General features: G+C 49.5%; 1 protein-coding gene across 1 annotated transcript in view; it reads right to left on the reverse strand.

Moving 5' to 3' along the window:
* Positions 1–15,209: 15,209 nt before the first annotated feature.
* The window catches only part of SLIT1 (slit guidance ligand 1), a 169,908-nt gene continuing 162,300 nt past the window's right edge, over positions 15,210–22,817 (reverse strand). The window contains exons 31-37 of the mRNA XM_068961341.1: positions 22,284–22,421; positions 20,774–21,011; positions 19,013–19,143; positions 18,352–18,506; positions 17,017–17,305; positions 16,247–16,458; positions 15,210–15,448 (exon numbers count right to left, since the gene is read on the reverse strand). Coding sequence (XP_068817442.1) covers positions 15,210–15,448; positions 16,247–16,458; positions 17,017–17,305; positions 18,352–18,506; positions 19,013–19,143; positions 20,774–21,011; positions 22,284–22,421 — 1,402 coding nt within the window. The remainder of the gene's footprint in view (positions 15,449–16,246; positions 16,459–17,016; positions 17,306–18,351; positions 18,507–19,012; positions 19,144–20,773; positions 21,012–22,283; positions 22,422–22,817) is intronic.

Here is a 22,817-nt window from a genome sequence, read left to right on the forward strand (position 1 = left end):
CCCCCAGTTAAATTCTTTCTTCTCCATGCAGCATGATAGGATGTTCATGAGCTGAGTAATTAGCATAGGCCAGATGGCTTAAATGAAGCCTAGGGTCTCTATGAGCATTCCCCAAATCACTATGGCACCAGACTCAGAATTATAAAAAGGTCAGAGCAGCCTTTCAGTTGGAGAAAATCTCATTGTGTGCCCACACACATCCCAGTACCAGGAGCTGATGCTCAGCTGGTATTCCAGTGTGAAATGTACATGTTTAGAGTGGATGCCCTTTCTGATGGATTAACATCATACTAGTAGTTAATGCTTATAGAATCACAATGGCCTCTATCACATCGGGCTCTGTTCCATGGCTCAAAAGCGAGAGCTGCAATATTTGTAACTGATGTTGTTTGAGACCTGAAATAAGTGTATTGGCTTTACCTTGGTGCCTATAACATTGCTCCATTATAACACAGTGTGTACTCGGCATCTCCATTGGGCCACTCTGCTGATAAGTCTTGGTTGCTAAAGCTTCAGCCAGCTTCTCTGACATGCTCTGTCCCCAAAATAGGCTCGTATGGACAGCTGCTATTCCGTCCTTTTTATTAAAAGATTTTCCATCCCTATTGCTTGAAATCTGTTTGGATAAACCCAGATGTACCTGTTTTCATGCATTAGTTCATTCAGATCATGATAAAACAAGTTTTCTACCCATTCTGTTAAAGTTTTGCTGTATATAATGAAAACTTCTGGGATAGGATTAGAAAACAGTGTTTGATTCATGGGAAACTGAGCACGGTGTTGAATTTTGCAGATAGTGAAGCTTACTATCTTCAAAGAAGCCTCCCCCCCCCCACCCCCACCCGCCCAGTATCTCCTCTATCCCATGAGTCTTTTTCTCTTTTCTGTATCTTTGACCTTGGCCATTCCAGAGCTACCTATATTAATGAAACTGCTGAGTGTGTGTGTGTTGGCAACCTTCCTCAGCATTAAGTTGCACAGAAGCATTAACATGTTTTAAGTAGGTTCATTTAATCTATGTAAGTGGTTTTTAAGTTTTTAAAAAAATCTTCTCATAGAGTCGTCACTGGATATTGTTTTTGTGGTGACTTTTAACAGTGGAGGCTTGCCCACATCAGGTGTGCTGATCTCGGTACATACGTTCAAGGCGCCCCTTAGCTGCATACAGACTACCTTGTAAGGGTGCTTGGGTTAGGTTAGGGAGAGATGCCAGGCTGGAGGTAGGTGGCACTTTTCCAGTTGCAGGTTATAATCCATTCCATTCCTTTTCTCATTTCTTTTTCATTTTTGAAAGCTTATCACTTCAAGATCATAGCCTTCTCTCCCATTCTAGACAGCATTGGGGAAAAGATATCAAAGTGCATCTATTTATTTTATAAATCAACTTACAGTTTATAACAGACTACACTTAAACAGACTGGGATTCTACATAAGCACGACACTTAAAAGTTTAGAATTATATTTGTTGAATCTCACTTTTGCTGATTCAGTTAACTTTACTAATAGAAGAAAGGGAAAAAGCCGACTTGAGGTCCAACTCTGGAAGGCCCATTTACACTTACAGCAGATGCTAGCAAGCCTGTCTCTCAGACATTTCCAAGCCTAGACTTGGTTCTGACTCAAGACTCCCCTTGATCTCCCCTCCTTGCCAGACCTTCCTGTAGCCGTCGTCCCAGTGTGGCTTGCACTGGATGCAAAGGCAGTCTGTCCCACCTTCTGGATTCCAGATTTAAAAGGAATACAGCTCCTTTACCTGTACTCAGAGAAGTAACTTTTGGAGCTGACGCTGATGACGAGAGAACATCAGTGTTCCCTCTGAGCTTCTGGGGAAGCTGGAAGACGCCTGGAAAGCAGTCACTGAAGCCCCACCATAGCTCCCCAGAGCTGGGGCCTCTTTAGGAGGCCCTTTTCCATCTCCCATTTTCTACTTTCTGAGGCTCCCCGGGTTTGGAGGAACCACCTGGAATCTGCGCCCTTGGTCAGGGTCCAGAACCTTGCCCCTGGCACTGGCACAGATATGTTAACAGTCTTGCAGCACAGCAGGAAAGCCATGAACCTTTGTTCTGCTTGTGAGGCTACGTATATAAAAATGTTAGTCATGTCTGTTAACCTGAAGTTGCTAGTCCCGTGGCTCCCTTTGGTAGACCAGTTCTGTTGTGTCTGCACTTCATTAAAGACTTCTACACAAGCCTTACTTTTAAAATAATCTTAGGCCGTTTCATGCCTCCTTGTTCCTGTGTAGTATAGATGGAAGAGGTGTAGTTAGTCATCACTTCGTAAATGTGGTTCTTCTAATGGGGTCCTCTGTGCATCGCAAGACTGTGCAGGTGAATTCCTCACAGTTCAGATAGGTCATCAGTAAACACATCACTTGATGATGGTCATTTTGAATTGAAGTTTGGACTCTTCTCCCCTGGGATGAATTCTGTAGTGAAGACTGAAGCTGTCACTGTCATTTGTGGGCAGCTTGCCTGTTGGGCAGTGGGCCTAGGAGCCAAGAAGGAAAGGCCAACGTGCCATGTGAGGCGAGCTGGAGATGCTGTAGTGTCACCATCGGTGAGTCTGGTATCCGGTCACTTTCCCTGGGGCAGAACTGGAATTTCCCCAGGTGCTGGCCAAGGGTACCCCAACCGCCTGCTCCTTATGGTTTCAGGTCAGCCCATGCAGGCCCTCATTTGGCCTACAGATGATCCTTCACTGCTCTGCAAACTGTGGGCTGGTCATGCTTTCGTAAATAAAAGTGTATTGGAACACAGCCATACCCATTCATTTAGGTATTATCAATGGCTGTATGTATTTACAGCAGAGTTGAATATCTGTAGCAGAGAACACATGCCCCACAAAGCCTAAAATATTTACTACTTGGATCTTTGAGAAAAAGTTTGTTGACCCATGCTTGAGAGAAGAATCTTTTTTCAGGAGGGAAAAAAAAAAAAAACTTCACTGGTTTATCTTCTCCTTTCTTCTGCCTCTTTCTGTCCTCTTCTTCTTCCTCCTTATCTTACTTCAATTTTGTTCCTTTTATATCTTTATTTTTTCTTGCTACGAAAGAGACATGTTGCCACAGCACATCAAATACCATCTCCTGAAACCTGAACTGCCTTAGCCTCACATCCTATTAGAATCACCCATCACCTTTAGCCTCTAGAGTCAGAATCCATGAGCAAATAGGAATTTGGAGTTGTAGAAGTATGTGGCCTTGGCCTCTCCTTTCATTCAGTTTTTATCATAGACTTGACTCTGGCTTCACTTCGTGTTTATTACTAATCAAGTAAGCCAAGATTTTATTTCTTTCAAAGTTAATTGAGACTTCGTTAGGTGGATGTTCAGTTTTCTGAACCTTACGTTTAGATATGAAAAGCCTTTTCACAAAGGGGAAAAAAAAGTCCAATCACAAACCCAAATTGTTGTTTATTATATCATAGTTCTGGCCAGCTTCTAGGAAAATGTATTGACACTGATATTTTTTTCAGTCACACACTCTTCTTTCAAAATAATTACATTAAAAGCAAACCAACAACTGAAAAACAGAAGCTTGAAGTGCTTTAGAAAGACTAATAGAAAATTGGAGCATATTACAACCTGAATGTGACTGAGAAGTTATGGATGATATCTTTAGCTTAAATCCAGTTAACTTCCAAGGTGGTGTCTTTTCCCTCCCCAAAACTCAAGGATCCGTTTCTGCTTTTTATCAAAATGAAGGATTGATAAAATTTTGTCAGTGGCTCTAAAACAATGACTGTTTTGTATGTTTTGAAACATAATTATCATTTGAATTGTTTACTATGAGTTTTTATCTTATGGCTTGATATCCACTGAAATACTGAAATTTTTCCAAGCATGAAGTCATGTCTGTGTCAGGCATCCGCAAGGCAGTCCTCACATCCCAGCATTGTGTACTTTGCCACAGGCTTGCTCCCTAGTCCTTTTCAGGGGAAAAAGGACAAAAAGATTACTGTAGTTAAAACTAGCAGAATTTTGGGAAGCCTGTTGAGACAGCCTTTGATATAGCTCATCCCTTGAAACATGAGAGCCAAGTGCTGTCATCTACAGTGGGTGGGCTGGAAGACACAAAGTTCTGACCTTCCCTTAAAGATGTTAAGTCATGCTGAGGCAAAACCCCAGAGCTCTCTGATGCTGCTCCCAGCTCAGGCCTCACCATGCTGTACTGAGGACCCAGGGAATCACCCGGGGCACTTTGCAGGCATCCTTGCTCATGCTCTTTTGCCTCTGGTTTGAGCCAAAGCTGGCTATTCCTTGCAGTACCTTCCCTTTGATCCTTTTACCAGAGCCCTGGTGGTTTACGTCAGTGCTCAGAGGGGCCGGGTGAGCAGGGTGACAGAGGCTCTTTGACCTGTGTGGGACCATTCCTTTTAACACGAAGTGCTCAGTAGGCAAGCCACATGGAAGTAGCTTTTTTCTCATTAAAAGCTACTCATTTTTTGCTCATTAAAAAAGATCCAACTTGCCCATGGTTGTATAATCTACCAGAGACTGGAGGAATGCATTAAACAAGGTTATGTTTTAAAGAAAAAGAGACCCTATGTGGCCCACATAGCCTAAAATGTAAACTACTTAATACCCGACCCTTTTCGGAAAAGGTTTACTGATCCTTGCCCAATCCTTGCAATATGTCATTCAAGATCAAATCGTGTGGTCAGTTAGGCACAAATATATTTTTTTCATGTAGTCCAGCACTGCAACATTTCTTTCCTTTTAGATTTTACCATTTCTTGTCTGTTCATCTTAGCACACAGCTGCTATCCCACATTATTCCTAAATAATGTTCGTGTATTAAAGAACACATCTCCCTTTGTGGATTGAATGTGTGTTGAATTGTGGACATTGAATCTGATCTACCAGAATACCAAGTTAAAGTGAAAAGTACAAAGTCTTTTAAACTAAAAGTACTACAGTTGTCTTCATGTTTATGAGTTAAGGTGAACTTGACTCTCATAGAACAACATTCCTCGACAGCAGTGCTCAACACAAACGGGTTTACTCATGAACTCAAAAGCCTAGAGTACAGCCCCTCCCAGCAGGTACAGGGCGTACTGGTTTCACCCCCCAGAAACCATACAGTGTCTTTGTGTACAGTATGTTTGCAAGTTTATCACTTCCCAAGCTTTGGTCATTACTTGTGAACATACATGGCTGGTCTTTGCCTGTTTGAACCTCATTCCGGATCCCCCATTCTCAACTCTCTTAAAAATACCAGCATGTCAATGGCACCTTGTCAGCACACCAGCAGCTTTAGACCGAAGTTCAGGGCTCTCCAGCCTGGGCAGCGAAACCCACTCCTGCCTGGTCAGGCCTAGCTCACCTCATTTTAAGGCCCCTCCTTTAGCATCTTGCCTCTTCCCTCTTCTGCCCCCAGCCCCCTTCCAGGAGGCACCTTCTCCAGGAAGCCACCTACCTTTCGAGTGCTTTGCTGAACATGTGTATGTCATATTAGAAGCATTTCATGACTGTTTTTCTTCTCATGTTTAGCCATTGGGTCCATATGCTATTCAGCTTATCAACTTTCTCACTCAAGTTGTTTTCTATAATCTACACTTCATGTCATCTTATCGCTAACGCTGTAGAATTTGGGAGCTAGTTTGTGGAAGAGAGGCTGTACAAACAAGATTTGCATAATTTTGTATATTTATACCACAGGTAGGGATGAGTTAGAGCCCTATAGCTTAAGGTTGTTAGTTTCACCAGTGATTTCTTCATTCTTAATAGCTCTAGGAGAGTGTGTGACTATGATTTCAAATATATATATATATAATACATATTTATACATACCACTGTGAAATTTATTTCACTGTGTAGATAGTGGTATTTTCCTGTTCAAATGCTTCTATAGAAAGTATTTATTTTAACAAACAAAAACTGTCAAAAGGGCTTTCCAAAAAAGTGTTCTTTCTAGAAAACCCATCCTCCCCAGCTCCCATGCTCAGCCACTGAACCCCCAAACTATATCATGAAGGCAGAAGGGTGAAACCTTGAAGCCCTCACTGTATTGGGGCAGACACAACTGCATCGGGAACCTGAACACATTCCCCACTGTCACCCCATCCCAGAACAAAGTGGGTCTCCCATGATGGGGTCAGCTGTGCCAGCCATGGTCTTGGGACTTGTCTCAAGCCACCCACTCCTTACATACACAGTTGGCCCATTCTACTGTACATTTCAACAGCCTGTGCAGGGAGACGAGCAACCCCAAGGAAATCCAAACTTATACCTGTGGGATATGGAGAGACCACTGGTTGCCTAAAGAAAGCATTAAGATGTATTTTAGTCTTTCTCACCTTCAGGAAAGACACCTGTTCCCACTCTCTTAAACCAGGGGAGATAAGCTTGTTTCCTGCCTCACCTTGACAGTGCTGAGCACCTTAGCTCACAGCCGTTGCCTCCTCCTCCCCCACCCCCTATCTGTCTCACAAGCCTCGGCACAGATGTGGGTCAGCCCCACCTATAACCGGTGGTACAGGATGAGGCCGTCTGCTCTAAGATGTATGCAGCGTTACTTCTCAGGAGTCCTGATCTGCAATTCAGTCCCCGTAGATGTAACGGAACCGATGCTTTCCCATCGTGTTCCTCTTCCCTGTGCCCCATTCCTGGGCACCCCTGTCTGAGCCACAATTCTCTTTCTTGTCCAGCTGGCTGGCTGGCCTGAGAACTGTAGCTCCATGCCTGCGGAGAGCTTGGGACTGGACACAGGGATTCGTGTCATCCATTTGAACCATAATTTGCCTATTTACTTATGGCCTCCCTTTGTCTTTTCTAAACAAATGAGGAAGACACTTGAACAGTAATGCTGGAGAATGTTTTTTCTAAGATACTGTTTGTAAGCAAATCTGATTTTAAGATGAAATGTGAATGGGTAACTAGGTGCCAGGGAATTTAGCACTGAACTAGACAGTTGAATCTTTTTTAACCTTTGCAGGAAAAAATAAACTGCTCTCATCTAAATGTTCACAAGAAATAATGTTGTAAATAGTTTTTTAAAAAAATATTTATTACATGTGCTGTATACAGATTCATGTTCTGAGTGATGTTGGTTTGCATTGTAGTATTGTAGAAGAATATATTTTGAGCAGTGGACTTCCTTTCATAACACAGTACACACATGGAGAAAGAACAAAAATGAGCAGGTTGAGAGCTGTTCGGGGCATTTGATCTGTAATGTTACATCAATCCAAGCTTTAATTGCCCCCTCTTCTCATCTGGTTATGGTATATATTATATATATATACACACATGTATGTATGATGAACTGGTCAGTGGTCAGTCCCCAGAGCAGATTTCCAGGTGTTCTTTCTGATGTGTTGCCCGTAAGCAATAAGATTCTAGGTAATAACATTTATTCCGGGCTCTGCGTTAGCCCTTGTCTCAGAGGATAGGGTGGGGGGTAGAACAGCTCTTGCTAAGACCTCTTGCCTTTGCTGGAGAGGTTGCTGTACTTGAATTTTTGCTTCTGTTTGTCTGCACGCTCCTTCACATTATACAGTGCTAGCAATGGGTGAGAAATCTGCCAGGACCAGACACCTCAAAAATTGGACGTAGAGACTGAAAAATTACCAATTTTCCATGAATTTTTAGGGTTTACAGAATCTAGTTGAGGCAAAGCTCATTTGGTTATAGCCTAAATGTAAGAACTTTTTGCATTAAAAATGTAAATGGTCAATACAAAGTCCCTGGACTATATGTCTGACCTACCTTTAAGAGCTAGCCCATTTCCTGTATTCCTCTGTGCCTGGGTTTGAAATGTCCAAAGCCCCAGTGCATGTCTGGGGTTAAACCCATTTAGGTTCGTGCAAAGAGGGCAGTTGCTCCTCCAAGTATCCCAGCGTGTCCAGTCCAACAGGTTTCTAAGCTGTTTAGCAACCTCTCCTTGTGACCGTCCTGAACTTTATGAAAAATACCCCACACCCAGAAAACCATGAATAGAATAATGTAGTTTTTTAGGCTTTTTGAAATATGTCTTCTCTTTTGTATTTATGATGGTGTTTGGAATTTTTCACTAGTGTTTTTTTAGATCAAAGTGGGTGCATTAGGATAAAACTTTCCATTGCTGCACCTGAAAGCAAGCAAGAGGAAAGAAGTGGACCTATGTGTGTCATTGGGAAGGTGACTACTTCTTGTGGTGGGGGGAGGGGGGAGGGAGCATGGTAGATTATGTGGGGGTAAAATAGAATTCCGGCCTGAGGCTCCTCGAGTCTTATTACCTTGTAATAAATAATCCCTTTATTAGCCTCACTTAATCTCAATAGAAGCCTGCTGTTTACCCTCAGGGAACAAGTAGTTTTCAAAATTGAGCTCCTCCAAGGTCACTGGCCAATGCCTGCATGCAGGCATGGGTCCTCTTTGTGAACTCATGGCATTATTTTCCCATATGCATTATGATAGTATGAAATTCAACCCCAACCTGTATGAAAAGCACAGCCCAGGGTCCTCCTTTCAGGCTAGAGTTAATGCCTTTGAGAGGCCAGAGCGTTCTAGGAGGCCCATGCAATTTAACTGAAGCTCAGGTGCCGTGTTGGGATTTTTATTCTTTTTAGGCCACAACCTTCAGAATGAGTTTAGGGCAGGGCTGCTGATCCAGCTGTGGATCCAGGGAGCTCTCAGATGAATCTCTGCCGTTCCTGTAAAGGTCTTTCTGGTTCTTCCCAGTGTTGTCCTTGCCGAGGTCAGTCTCGTAGCTGTTCAGGTGTGCTGTCTTGTGAGTTGTAGCCAGCGATCCAGATGCCCAAGGACAGTCTCCAGAGGGCCTTGCTCCTTCCCGGTACCATGTGTGTGCTCCTGACCTGTGTGAAGATGGTCTTGTCAAAAGTAGTGACATGAGAAATCCTGCAAATGGTAATCCGGTGATCAGCATGTTTCCCTTGGGCCTGGATTTCCACTATGTTAGTGAGTGTAGGAAAATACTGTGTCTGTTATGGATGAAAATTCAATGTATGCTGTGAATTTGTTGGTTTGAAACATTGAAAAATTTTCATTAGACAATGTTTACATACCTCACCTGAAGAACCTTTGAGAGTGTATATATGAAATTTAAAATATATTAAGTTGCTTTAAAAACAATATGTATAGCTATAAAAGTTGGAGTTATTTTAACTTTGAATATGTACCAAGTCTCAAATATTGAAATCTTGTGGACTCTGTGCTTCTGTGTTTTGCTTTCCTATTAGACTGTGTAGGAACCTGTGTTCTTGTTACTGGTAAAGGGGCCCTCAATGAAATCCAAGCTTGGAAGAATTTCCTAGGTTGTTTCAGATTTTCTTGTTTGGTTTTGAGGGATGGGGTATGGAGCTGGAGGCTGTGTGGGAGGGATTTCTCTAACATTGACATCTATTCCATGAGCTTTTCCTAGGCGCTTATTTTATTGCAGTGTATTAAACTTCTTTGATATTAAAATGTGTTTGTGGAGTTACTGGAGAGGGTGCAGAACACATGGAAACCCAGCATTCAACTCGTAGTCTGTGGCAAATGTGTTAAGTTGCCAGAGGGAACCAGAAAGCAATGCTTCCTGGGACATCTCTCGTGGTCCACTGGTTAAGACTTCCGCCTTCCAGTGCAGGGAGTGCAGATTTGATCCCTGGTCGGGAAGCTGAGATCCCACATGCCTCGCAAGCAAGAAACCAGAACATAGAACAGAAACAATATTGTAACAAATTCAATAAAGATTATAAAAATGATCCACATTAAAAAAATCTTTAAACAACTCCAGAATACTTAATATGACTTTGGCCTGGGCCACCGATATTGGGACTTAAATCTGTTTGCTAGATCTCTGGCCATTTTGTGAGTTATGCCTGACTTCAAGGAATAGGAAACCCAATGAATGGTCCTTGGGAATTCCCATGGCAGGACTGAGAAGGCACTGGTGCTTCATCTTGAGGTGCAGGGAGCACCTGAATCGGTGCTCCTGGCCTCATTGCTAAATCTAGGGGGTGAAGTGCACAGCATCCCAGCTCCCTAGCCCATGCTCAGTTGTGGCAGAAAGGTGGCAGGAAATCCTTCCATCTACTTGCCTCATGACCTGTTCCATTATATTCTTTCAACTCTCCTGCGTGTGTGCTAAGTTGCTTCAGTCGTGTCCATCTCTGTGCGACCCTATGAACCATGGCCTGCCAGGTTCCTCTTGCCCGGGATTCTCCAGGCAAGAACACTGGAGTGGGTTGCAATGCCATCCTCCAGGGGATCTTCCCAACCCAGGGATTGAACCCACATCTCTTACCAGCTCCTGCATTGGCAGGTGGGTTATTTACCACTAGGGCCACCTGGGAAGTCCTTCAACTCTCCTGGAGATGGGCATGTGGATGGATCCAGTAGGCCAGTGATTCATGGAATCAACCATGATTTCATTGACAGATTCATCTGACAGTGGCCACTGACACGCAGAAACCAGCGGAAAAAATCCGGCAGCTGGCAGTCAGCCTGGAGACTTACCTTAGAGAATTACCTTGTTCAAGATTAGAACTTTCTATTGTTAAAATAGTTCTCTTTTCCTCCAGTATTCATCCTGTGGTAGAAGAACTGAAGTCTGACCTGAGAGGTGCAGACTAGCTTGGGATGAGGGGTCATCTCTAACTCTGAGGGCTCAGGACATAGGGAGATTCATTATCACCAACAGCAGGGAAACTTGGCAACTCTGGGGCTTCCCTAGTGGCTCAGTTGGTAAAGAATCTGCCTGCAATGCAGGAGACCCAGGTTCAATCCCTAGGTTGGGAAGATCCCCTGGAGAAGGGAATGGCAACCCACTCCAGTATTCTTGCCTGGTGAATTCCATGGGCAGAGAAGCCTGGTGGGCTACTGTCCATGGGGTTGCAAAGAGGCAGACACAGCTGAGCAGCTAACACACTTTGGCAACTCTAGTTGAAAGCCTGGGCATTCCTTTGACTGCCTCCACCCTCCAACCAAGCACTGCTGTGCCCGTTCCTCTAGCTGGGCATTTCCTTAAAACTGTGAAATCTGCCACTGGAACTCAGAGGTTGCGGACTGGTGACTGACAGTTGTGTTTTATTTAGCCCAGTGTTTAAAAAGCAACATCTAAAAACTGAGTGTTTACATAAAAATTGATTCCCGGCTTCTCTTTTTAAAAAAAAAGATCATGAAGACCTAACAATTAGCACATGGTAGGATCCGCTGAAGCTGGGTAGGTTGGAAAGCGTGCCTTTCAGGTCATTACAATCTCCATCAGTTACCGTTTGTCCCTTGCTCTTCATAGGAGGGAACGAGGTCCCTGCCCTGCTGCTGTAGCAGAAGTGGCAGTACAGTTGATGGGCAGGGGGCTCAGGTAACCTGCTGGCCTCTCCAAACTCTGGAGCTGGCAACGCTATTTGAACACACTTTATCCCCTGAACCTGGTTCATTACATTTCCTCCCAAATCCTTGGTTACTTTGAAGGCACTGCAGCTACCATCACCATCCACATCCAGGGTGACAGTGTGCTGTTTCCGTGCCTTAAATGAACATCACCACGAATGGGAGATTGGTTAATGCATCAGGGGAGGGCCAGCCGGGTCCCCTTGGTGTCAGGGGCCTTGTCCAGCCAGACTGCCTGACTCAGCGGGCCCAATTGCCAGGGCCTGTCTCCCTCTAGACACACAGGTCATACATCCTACATAGTGCAATTCTGTGGTCTGAAATCATAGTAGAACCACTGCAGAAGAACATTTGCCTCCTTTAGCCACCGATGCCTAAGAACCACTGTTCTGGCGCCTGACAGGTCAACCTTATGGGACAGTTTGAGAGGTCACACTGCTCTAATCTGTTGCCCTGATGCTCTGAAACCTTCAGAGACAGGTTAAATATGGGTGTGGCTCAGTGCACAAACTTAACAGAATGTGGGTGTGACACTTGAAGAGAAGATAGGATGGACAGTGTCCCCAGATTCATGTGTGCTGTGTCATGTAGGGCCCTGACGCTGCCATCTCCAGGGAGCTGTGACCAAGCCACCCCCCAGACCTCCCCTCCCTTCTTCATGACAAACAGACCTTCTCTGCCACTTCAGGCAAACCAGAGAGTTACCAGGGCAGATGCCCCACGTGTGCTGCTTCTGGGCTCCATCTCTCGATTGTGGCTGGGGGATGGGCAGCCCAGAAACTCTTGCCTGTGTGAGGGCGTGTGTCAGCAGCCCTGGCCTCACCCGTGATGCAGAAAAAGACATCAACAAGGCAGAACCCGTGTGAATCCATGTCATGTTCACATGAAGACAACAGACAATATCCAACATGTTCTAAAACAGCTTCTCAGGAAAGGGCAGGTGGCTCCCCATGGGCTTGTTCTAAACCAGTCTCTTTAAAGAGTGATAGAAACAAGACTACAGAAACTCCCCCACCCCAAAACAGAACATCACAACTACGTAGCATCTGAAAATCAAAACAAGACACTGGATGTTGACTTTAACATATAAAAATACTATAACAAAATGAAATACAAATATATATTAGAATCTGTTAAGTATTCTGTATAAAGAGATACTTTCATGGTTAGGCTAACAGCAGGCAAAGAGGAGATAAAGTCCAGCCTTTTCCGTTTCCGACACCTGCAGGGGAAGCCCAGGCCACTGTCACTGACATTGCTGACCAAAAGCAGCAGCACCCACGGGACTGGCCCTGCTTGTGTCTCTTCAGTGGAATCAGCCAATGGCAACATCAGAGTGAACTGGAGGTCTTTACCAAAGGGGTGACAAGGCTTGGAAATGATTTCTCAGGTGATTTCGCAGGAGCTTTCTCCCGGGACTCAGTGGGCCCAAATGCAAATAGGCAAGATGTGTGGTGGTCCAGATCCTTAGCAACTTTTGGGTTGGTGGTTCAGTTGATGAAAAGTTGATCCTGGGGCACACAGGTCTCTTGGGCCTCCTTGCTGTACTCACTCTGTGACGGATCCCAATCTTCCAGCTTGACAGAGGGTGAAAGTGGAGCTGGGCTGGGATGGTGTGGTGTAGGGTTGCATGGGGACAGCAGCCAGCTCACAGAGTACTCCCTAACACTCCAAACACTCCGTCCTCTGCCCTCCCAACCCCAGGACTGCAGGACTCCTGACAGCCAGCACCTATCTGCAGATGTCCTTTCCACCTTCTGCAGAGTGAAAAGGCCCTGCCTGTCAGTGCCCCTCAAGCCCAGGGAGTGGCTTCTGCAAGTCAGCGGGCAATGGTGGTGGCTAGCGGAAGGTATGTGTCTCAGGGTTAGTGGGTTCCATGGAAAGGGGCAAGTTAGCTACACTTGAGCTTTCATGCTGACCCAGCCTGGTGCTGGCTGCTGTCCAGGGTCCCACAGTGGCCCAGAAAGTCTAGGTAAGACAGGGATACTATGCAGTCTTAGGAGAGGCCCAGGCTGCTGCCTATGGGTGTGAAGGGCGCTGTGTCCTTGTTCAGCATTTCGAGAAAATAGAGCCTGGCCCCTTTTGAGGGGCAGATTCAGCCATGAGGACACCTCCCCAAGTAGGCAGGGCAGGGTTCTTTTCCCATTGCAGGGCTCCCAGGACACAAACTCACTGGCCTGAGTCCCAGGGGAGTGGAATGTGCCAAGTTCAGTCAGTTGTAGGAGGCCCTGGAATACCCAAAATCAAGGACTTTGCCCACTGCCCACGGGCACAAGGCCCACCTCAACACAACCCCCTAACCCTGCCTTCTGTTTGCAGATAGAAGGAGCCAGGAAAGGGACATGCTCACCCTCCTTGCCCATCAGGGGCCCCCAGGGGCACACACTCTTGGGGAGATACTGGGATGGGAGAGCATGACCTATCCTCCTTCCAGCCAGCTTGCTGTTGAGGTGAAAAGACCATTTTTCTGCATCTTCATTATGCATGGAAGAGAAACACTTGTAGTTACACGGCCATTTATTCGATGGCTCTTCAGATACTGAGTCCTTCCGTGCAAACACCTAGAGTGAGCAGCTCTGGCCGGGGCAGGGGTCTGTGGGTTGGAGCCCTCACTCAGCTCAGCTCTCTTCCCAGGCATCCTGGTCACTCCTATGATGCTCAGTTCACGTCCATCTGTGAGGGCAGAACACCCACAGTCCCCAGCCCTGGTTAGGCACATAAATACTTGCTGATGTGATTAATGAAAATAGATCTTCCAACTCCTCCAGTTTCTCTCCTGGAGCCACAGTGGGTCTACCTTGTCGCTCAGTCACCCCACCTCCCCATCAGCTGAGCGGACTGAGGCCCACGGGGAAGAAGTTTGCCTGGAGTGAGAGAGCCAGCAGAGGTTTCCTGATGTCTGAGCCACTGCTCCCACCAGGTCTGCAGTACAAGGAGCTCTGAGGCCAGTTTACACGGGAGGAGACCTCTCCCTGGGCCTTCAGCCTGGCCCAATCCCCCTACACCCCCAAGGACCCCTGCCAAGGGCTAGCCAGCAGCTGATGGCTGGCTCGTGGCTGGGGAAGCCCAGGACCAATGCCTCCTTGGTGGCTAATGTCTGGAGGTGGTGATGTTTATTCAGCTGGAACCAAGAACCCCTCTGTCCTCTTTGGTGGGGTCCACACCCTAAGCCATCCCAGCGGTCATTTTCCTCCACACGAGCACCCTCCTTGAAATTGTTAAGTCATTCCATAACTTTAGGATTCAGAGGTCTGGTCCTAAGATCTACCGCCACCCCGAGGCCCATTCCCAAGCAAGCTGTGGCTTCCATTCAGCCCCAGGGGACAGGGGTTGGTCCCGTCCTGGCCAGCAGGAGGGCGCCCTTCCCATCCGCAGCCCGGCCTACCACCGGCAGACGCGCAGCAAAAGCTAAGAGCCAGGCTGGCTGTCCCAGGGGAGGTTGGGAGTACTTCAAGGTTATCTGCAGTGGGCAAGGGGGCTTCTGGGGCCTGCCCGGGCCACAGGCGAGAGGGGACGTCTGGTTTGGGAAGGGACAGTCCCTTCCTGAGACCCAGGAAGCAAGCAAAGAGGAGGTGTCACCATTTTGCACTTCTTGGCCTGACCTCACGCACACATTCATTCAACAAATATTTATTAAGCGCCTATTTGTGCAAGGCACTTCCGGAGAAGGCGGACTGCAGCCCGGGCCACGCCCACCCGCCCCGCCCCGCCCCGCCAGTTGCGGCGCCCTCGGCTTTAGAAAGCTGGTTCTGGCCCGACCCGACACCGGAAGGCGGGGTGCCTAGGTCTCTCCGTGGTGATGACCAGCACCCCGGCCCAGATACCGGCCACTCGGTCTCTGCTGCGGCCGCGCCCCCTCTCCCGCCCTCTCCCCTCCCCGTGCACTCCAGGCGCTACGCGCAGAGGGCACAGCCACACTTGGAGGGCTTCTCCACCTCCTCGGCAAAAGAGGTCCCGTCGCTGCACTCAAAGGTGAACTTCCTCCGCTTCAGCCGCAGGCCCTGGCAGCAGCCCTGGCCCGGACATGAACCCCGGCACTCCACCCACGACAGAGGGCGCGTGGTCCGGCAGATGGCATAGCCCCTCTGGACCTGGTGAAAGTCCCGGACAGGGTACCCCCGGCATTCGGACTCTGGATGGGACAGACACCAAGAGAAATCCTCAGGGCACACCCGAGAGCCGGCACTGCCCTGGGGAGGCAGGAGGAAGAGGTGGAGGAAAAAACGAGCAGGAGTCGGGACAGCATCCTTGGACACAGCCCTTTAGCTCTCAGACCCCACCTCCATCCCCGCATCCTCCCTACCCGGCAAGCACATGCACATGCCTCCTCCTGGGCCAAAGTGAAGTCAGCGGAAAGGAGGAATATTCTAGCCGCCAAGAACCTCCAGGACAGATTGGGCTGGCCAGTAAGGTGGGTTCAAGAAGTGGCTAGAAGCCTGGGAGACAATGATGTCAGAGACGGAATTGGAGCCAGAGGGTCTGGTCTAGGGGACCTGAGGGTGCCTGAGTTCTGGATTTCTCAGGCTCCTCCCTCCCCCTTCAGTGGAAGCCCCTTGACCATCTTGGTCATGTGGGCCAGAAGGGCCTGGGAAGGAGTCCCCAACTCTCAGACCTCCTGCTGCTCTCTAGGTCCCAAAGTGATGGGCTAAGATGCTATTACCCTGGTGGTCTCTTCTGTAAGGAGAGACCCCAGCCAGAAGGGGCACTGAACCCAGATAAAGGGGCTGCAACACAAGCTGGGCCAGAGAGAGACAGAGCATTGGTCTGGGGGTGGGGCTCAGAGCCCAGAAGGTTGGGGGCACTACTGCCCAGAAGGAGGGGAGACAGGCACAGAGGGGCAGCTGAGGTTGGGAAAAAGAAAAGTCAAGTCGCTAAAGCCAGCTGTGGGGAGGGACCCTGGAGAGGGCATGTCAGGAGGGGGGCCCCTGACCTTGCTCACACAGCTCGCCCGAAAAGCCAGGGTCACACACACAGTGTGCCCCCTTGGTGGCTGAGGCCTGGCAGTGGCCACGCAGGCACCGCAGGCCCCCACAGGGGTCTGCAGGTGCCCCGGCCTGGTTGCACAGGGCCCCCGAGTACCCATCCTGGCACTGGCAGCTGTAGGAAAGAGCATCCAGAGGCACGCACTCCCCATGGACACACCTGGAGGGACAGAGAAGAAGCACCGTGAGGACAGGCCAGAGCCAATCCAAGCCCGCCCGAGGGGAGCCCTCCCCACACCCCCAACAGCCCCCCAGCCCTGGGCTTCATGGGATGTTATTCTGTTCCCAAAACTGAAACAAAGGGAGCAAAATGTCCTTCTGTGTTTGTCCCTAGGGTCCTTTGCCTGTTAATTAAAAACTGAAAACCAAGAAAAATTAATAAAACCCTGTGTTAGGCTACATGTTCCAATCTGGGGATTTAAATGTATAGTCTTTCCTTACCATGGGGGCTTCCCTGGTGGCTCAGACAGTAAAGAATCTGCCTGCAATGCAGGAGACCTGGGTTCGATCCCTGGGGTCAGGAAGATCCCCTGGAGAAGGGAATGGCAACCCACTCCAGTGTTCTTGCCTGGAGAATTCCATGAACAGAGGAGCCTGGTGGGCCCCAGTCCATGGGGTCGCAAAGAGTCAGACACAAGTGAGTGACTAACACTTCCTCACCATGGGGAAGTGGAACTTTCGGGGGAGGGAAGGGAACCCACAGGTGGGCAGGGCTCACTTGTGGCCATGGCAGGGGCCGTCGGCTGGCTGGTCACAGTGCAGGCCCCCCCAGCCGGCCTCGCAGTGGCACACGGGCCCCGGGGTGGCATTGGGCTGACAGATGCCGTGCAGGCAGTAGAGTTTCCGGCAGGGCTCGCAGCCTGGCACCACGCCTGGCTTCATCCGTGTCTTGGTGAAGTCCTGCAACTCGTTGTTGATGTACAGGTTTCGGATGCAGCCGTGGAAGCTGGTGCCATTCAGGATCTGCCACAGGCGGAAGGCAGCCGAATTCACATCCACCGGCATCCCTGGGATGGAGGGGAGGGGTCAGAGCTGGGCTGAGCTGGGCTCAGACCATGCCCGGCACCCCACTCTGAGATCTGCTAGGCATCTCTACAGTGTTCCCTAGTGCCCTCAGCATCTGTCCCCCAGTTTGTGCAACCCAGAGCCAATGTTTCTTTTGCCACCTTAGAGGGGCCAGACTTCCTTCCCAGGAGAAATAGAAAAGCTCTTTTCCTTGTGATCAGCTGACAAGAGATGCTCTGGGTGCCTAAGCCTGGCCACCCTCATCCAAGGCTCCTGCCCAGAAGCTCAGCGTTTACCTCCCAGCAGCGAAGGACTCAGGCCTCACACTCATGCGTACAGCACTTTTTCACCCACTTTCGTGGTCATGACCTCACAGCAACCCTCTGACTTCAGGGCTGCTGAAACCCCTTTGATTTCTGTGCTCAGTGAAATTACATGACTAGTAAACAGCAGAGCTGGGTTTAGCATCCAAGACCCCATCCCTCATACCTGTCCAGAGTCTCAGCAAGGGCCTGCACAGCACTGAGATGGCCCCGCTGCAGCTAGAAACCTGTCTCGTCTAGACCTAGAAACGTTCTCAGGTGCTGGGTGGGGTCATCTACCCCTGAAGCCTGTAAGCCCCGTTGGGAGGCCCCCAGCTGATGCAAGGAGTCTATGCATGGGATTCCCAAGGGCCCCGAGAATGGACCCTGAATGACCGCCAAGCCCCCTTCTGGCCTAAAGGCAAGAGGAAAGGTGGCTACCATGCAAAAGGTGGCTGGGAAAGGCCAAGCCCCCTCCCCCGCCAGGCTTCAGGTCCAACCTACACTTCCATCCTTCTTGGTCAGTCTGGGGCGGGCAGTGAGCAGAGTGGGCTCCAGGCAAGGAGGACAATCCACCTGCAGCTTGGCCATTCACTAGGACCTCCCCACCCCTACTGCCACCTTGGAATGTCCCCCACAGGAGAGTCCTGATCTGGGCAAGAGAGGCCCCACCTGGAGTAATCACCACACAGTGGAGAGGCCGGGGAGGGCCAGCTGCAGCCCCACCCAGGCCTGTAGGTCCTCACCTCCCACATAGAGGGGGGCGTCGCTGTTCAGTGTGTAGTGTTTGCCGAAGTTGTCCATGGTCATGGGGCTGCCGCCATCAATGGAGAGATTCACCATCTGGTCAAAGGTGACCAGCTCAACTGTGTGGAACTGCCCATCGTTGATTGTCTCGGTGCTGGAAGGAGACGAGGTGTTCCCACCCCAGGAATGGCCTTCGGTTTGACCCGTCCCTGCCCAGGCACTTCCCCAGAAAGGCCACTGGTGCAGCACCTGCTTCCCAAGAAACCAAATCTCCGAGAGAAAGGATTGTGGGAACTCGGTAGCCTCTGACCTGGTCCCTCCTGTTCCCCTTCGGGGGACTCTCTTGGGAAAGCTGAGGGGTTTGGGGCAGGGCTTTCCAACTAATCAGCCTTCCCTCCCCACTATGGAGCCCCCGGTGAGGTGGTGGTGGGATGGGGAAGCTTGGGACCACAGCTCAGGCCCCAGATCCTCAGACCCAGTGTGGGACTGCACTCAGCGGTTTGAATGCCATTTCCACTTGGGCAGCCCAGATCTCTGGGGATCCTGATAACCACCTGCTCTTGGCCCAGAAGACCTCTCTGTGGCAGCAACGACTCCCCCGCACCCCCCGCCCCCGCCACCAGCCCTTGAGGGCAGCTGGTGGGCAGGAGGAAGCACTACCTGTAGATGGCAGAGCTGGGATAGCTCCCCGGGTCGTAACTGACACGCACATGGCCCTGGTAGAGCTCCACTGCAATGTGATCGTTGTCCCCATTGTACAGCAGGATTCCGTTGTCTTCTGCCGTGGAGACCTATGGCAATGGCACTTTCTCTCCCACCCCACCCCACACAGCAGCAGCACAGGCTGGCGGGTGGGGCAGAAGGAGGACCCACCATTAAAAGAGAAATGCGGGCGGAACAGTCCTCCCCTGCCTGTGTGAGTGACATAGCCTTCAGCGGGTGCTGACGCAGGCTGGAGTCCTCTCTCCCACTCCCCCTTCCCCCAACCCCACTAGAATCCCATCCACTGCCAGTCGGCCATGGCCAGGCAGGGAGGACAGATGGGCCAGCTGAGGCCTGGAAACTCTGTGCTGGGGATATGTAAGAGCTTGGGACCACGTGTCCAGAGAGAACAGTTAGAGTAGCTGTGGGGTATCCTATTCTGTGCGCCTCAGGAAGCTGCCTTGGGACCAGGATGGAACCTATAGAAAGGACAGATTCAGAAAGACTCAAATAGCTAGAACAACCGTGGAAGCAAGCGCTTGTCACTGGAGCCGCGCAAGCAAAAGCTGGCGTTGTGCCTCGGGAGAGAGATTCTGCTGTGATGAAGCTGCAGGAGCCGTGATGGTTTCCTCCTGCTCTATCCCTCTTCTGGGAAAGATGCTGACCCCCTGGTCTGTAGAGCCGACACATGGGCCGGTCTGGTCCAATCATAGTACCCCGTCCCCCCTGGACTCAGTGATTGGTCCAGGGATGGGCAAGTAGCCTGAGACAGGCCAATCAGCGATCTTCCCTGAGGTTGCTGACTGTGGTCCAGCTAGAGTTGGCGTGGGGAGCCAGCAGCGGGAGAGCAGGCTGACTAAGCCGAGCCTCTCCAAGGATGCGCCTGAGGCAACGGCTGGGCCGGGTTTCCATGAGCTTTATTTTGTTGAGCAGTTAAGTTAGCTGTGGTCTTGCATGTGGACAATGTGAGCGGACAGGATTTTGGAGAGGAGATCAGGGGATGGAGGGCAGAGTGAGCATGTTTGAAAGGCTAAAAGGTTCTGAGGAAAAGGAAAGGAAAGAGGACAAATGAAAGAGAGAAGAAAGGTGTGGAGGTTGGGATGTGTGTGTATGTTTAGCCGTGCAGTTATGTCTGACTCTGTGATACCACGGACTGTAGCGTGGCAGTAGGGACAGGGAATGAAATTTGGGGGAAAGCGATGACTAAAGAGGGGTTCATTTTTTTTTATCATGTGATATGCAATGCTCTCCCTCCCCCAAGAAATGTTTAGCAAATGGAAGTGGGACTTGCTTTTCTTTCCCTCAAATAATGATGTACTGAGTGGAATTTACGACATAGAATGGCAAAATAAGGGAACACAGGGCTAGCTGTGGTCGTATTCCAGCCACATGGAGAAAGCCTGTCTGCAGCACTGGAGGCTGAAGCTGAGGAGTCATTGAGACAAGAGATGGTGGGAGGGGATCCTGGTAAGTTTGATTTTCTGGATCCAGTCACCCATGAGACCACCTCCACCCCTGCCTTTCTCTAAAACTGGTTTTGTGACCCAATAACCTTTCCAACTGTGATTAAACTAGTTGAAGCTGAGATCTTGGTACCCACATCCAAAGAATTCTGGCTAACAGAGTCCTCCCCTCTGTCCTGACGATGCTCTGACCTGAGACCAGGGTCCCCTGCTGCTCTCTGACCACCCTCTATGGCTGGGTGCCCTGGGCACGCACCTGCAGCGTGATGTTGGCCCGCGGCCAGTTCTGCAGGTCCGTGAACTGCAAGTAGGTGTCCCGATCCACGAAGTTCACACTGAGCAGCTTCTCACATTCAGGGCCGCCAAAGCCTGGGAGGCACTGGCACACGGGCCCGTTGCCCTGATCCACACAGTTGGCCCCATTCTGGCACTCAGTCCCTTCACAGGGGCTCCTGGGGGCAGGTGGTCTGGGAGGGGTCTCACAGAGCTGACCACTGAGAGGGAAAGGACTCAGATCAGAGAGGGCAGGAGCAAGGGGGCATCTTCCTTTCCCACAGTGCTGGAGAGAAACTCATTAAACATCTTGGGACACTTGCTTTAAAGCAATGGAAGATGCTCCTAATTGAACACTCCCTATGAGAACTAAGAGCCGGAAGGATGCTGGGAAATGAGGTGAGAAACAAGTGTGGTCCCTGGACCAGCAGCATCAACATCACCTGAGCACTTGCCAGGGATGGAAAGCCTATTGAATCTGGTTTTTAACAAGATCCCAGGTGACTTGTGTGCACATTAGCTTTAAGAAGCACTCAGTGCTCATATTAGTAAACTTCGGTAGCAGGTTTTACTATACCAACTTTGCAGAAAAGAAAACTGAGACTTAAGACACAAAAGAGAGAAGACTTTGTAGCATCAAATATGCACAATAGCAAAAAAATAAAAGTAGAAACAACTCAAATGTCTATCAACAATGAATGGATAAACAAGTGTGGTATATCCATACAGTGAAATATTACTCAGCCATGAAAAGAAATGACATTCTGATACATGATTCCACATGGAGAACCTCTAAAACATGATGCTAAGTGAAAGTCAATCACAAAGGACCACAGATTGTTGATTCCATTTATATGAAATATTCAGAATAAACAACTCTATGGACACAGACATTAGTAGGTTGGTGGTTGCCTAAAGGTGAGATGGAAGAGGGTTGTGGTAACAGATAAGTGTGGAGTTTCTTTGGGGTAATGAAAACCTTCTAAAATTGATTGTGGCAATGGATGCCTAACTTGGAGATTATACAAAAAAGCACTGAATTCTGCACTTTAACTGGGTGAATTATATGGTATATAAGATATATCTCAATAAAACCGTTTTTTAAAAGAAGATACAAGCAGAACATGGGAGGTGGGTGACCAGAAGGAAGGCAGGTGCCCTTCCCTCCCAACCTCCCAGAGAGGCCAAGATGCAAAAGTAAGTGACCTTTAATGACCTTTAATGTCTTCAGGGATTCACTGGGCAGGTAAGTGATGGAGCACTGCCAGTCATCTATGCCCACCTCCTGCTCCCTCCATCAGTCAGGGCAGGCACCCTCTGCCCATGCTCTGAGCCACTGAGTAACTCTCCCTAGGCCACACAGATGGTGACTGGCATAGCGACAGTTAACTCTCCCAGGCTCTGCCGTTCCTCATGCCTGGGGGCTCCTGCCAGCCCCTGCGCTGACAGCTAGGAGAAATCAGTCACTCCTGGTGCCTCCAGAGGCCACTCACCTGTAGCCCTGGGTACAGAGGCAGGAGTAGCCATTGACTTCATCCACACACTGGGCCCCATTCTGGCAGCGGTGGTCCCTGCAGTCATCCTGGTTCTCAGTGCAGTTGCCACCCGCGTAACCTGGTGCACACTCACACCTGGGGTGGGCGCAGGTGACGGACATCAGCCCCACACGCAGCCAGGCCTCAGCCAGGAGTCTGTGGGCCCCCCAGGGCTGTACACGTGACAGAGAACCTCACGGGCCTGTGGGTCTGTGGGGTCCCCCAGGAGGTCACACAGAGCCCTAGATGTCAAGATGCCACCATCCAGCATGGGACCCTTTACTCGTACAGGATGAGAGCTTGTGGGGGCTGCAGGCAGGATGGGGGTGCTCTGGGCTGGGAAAGTGGACACCCCGTGGCTGGAGGAGATAGACACTTGTGGAGGACCCACCCTCAGCACCAACAGCACACCCAAGGTCAACCTTCAGCCCCTTCTCAACCTGCCCAGCAGCCTGTCCCCCGCCTCCCAGTACATGGCTCTGAGTCACATAC

This window comes from Capricornis sumatraensis, chromosome 23, assembly GCF_032405125.1.
Source record: "Capricornis sumatraensis isolate serow.1 chromosome 23, serow.2, whole genome shotgun sequence".
NCBI classification, from domain to species: domain Eukaryota; kingdom Metazoa; phylum Chordata; class Mammalia; order Artiodactyla; family Bovidae; genus Capricornis; species Capricornis sumatraensis.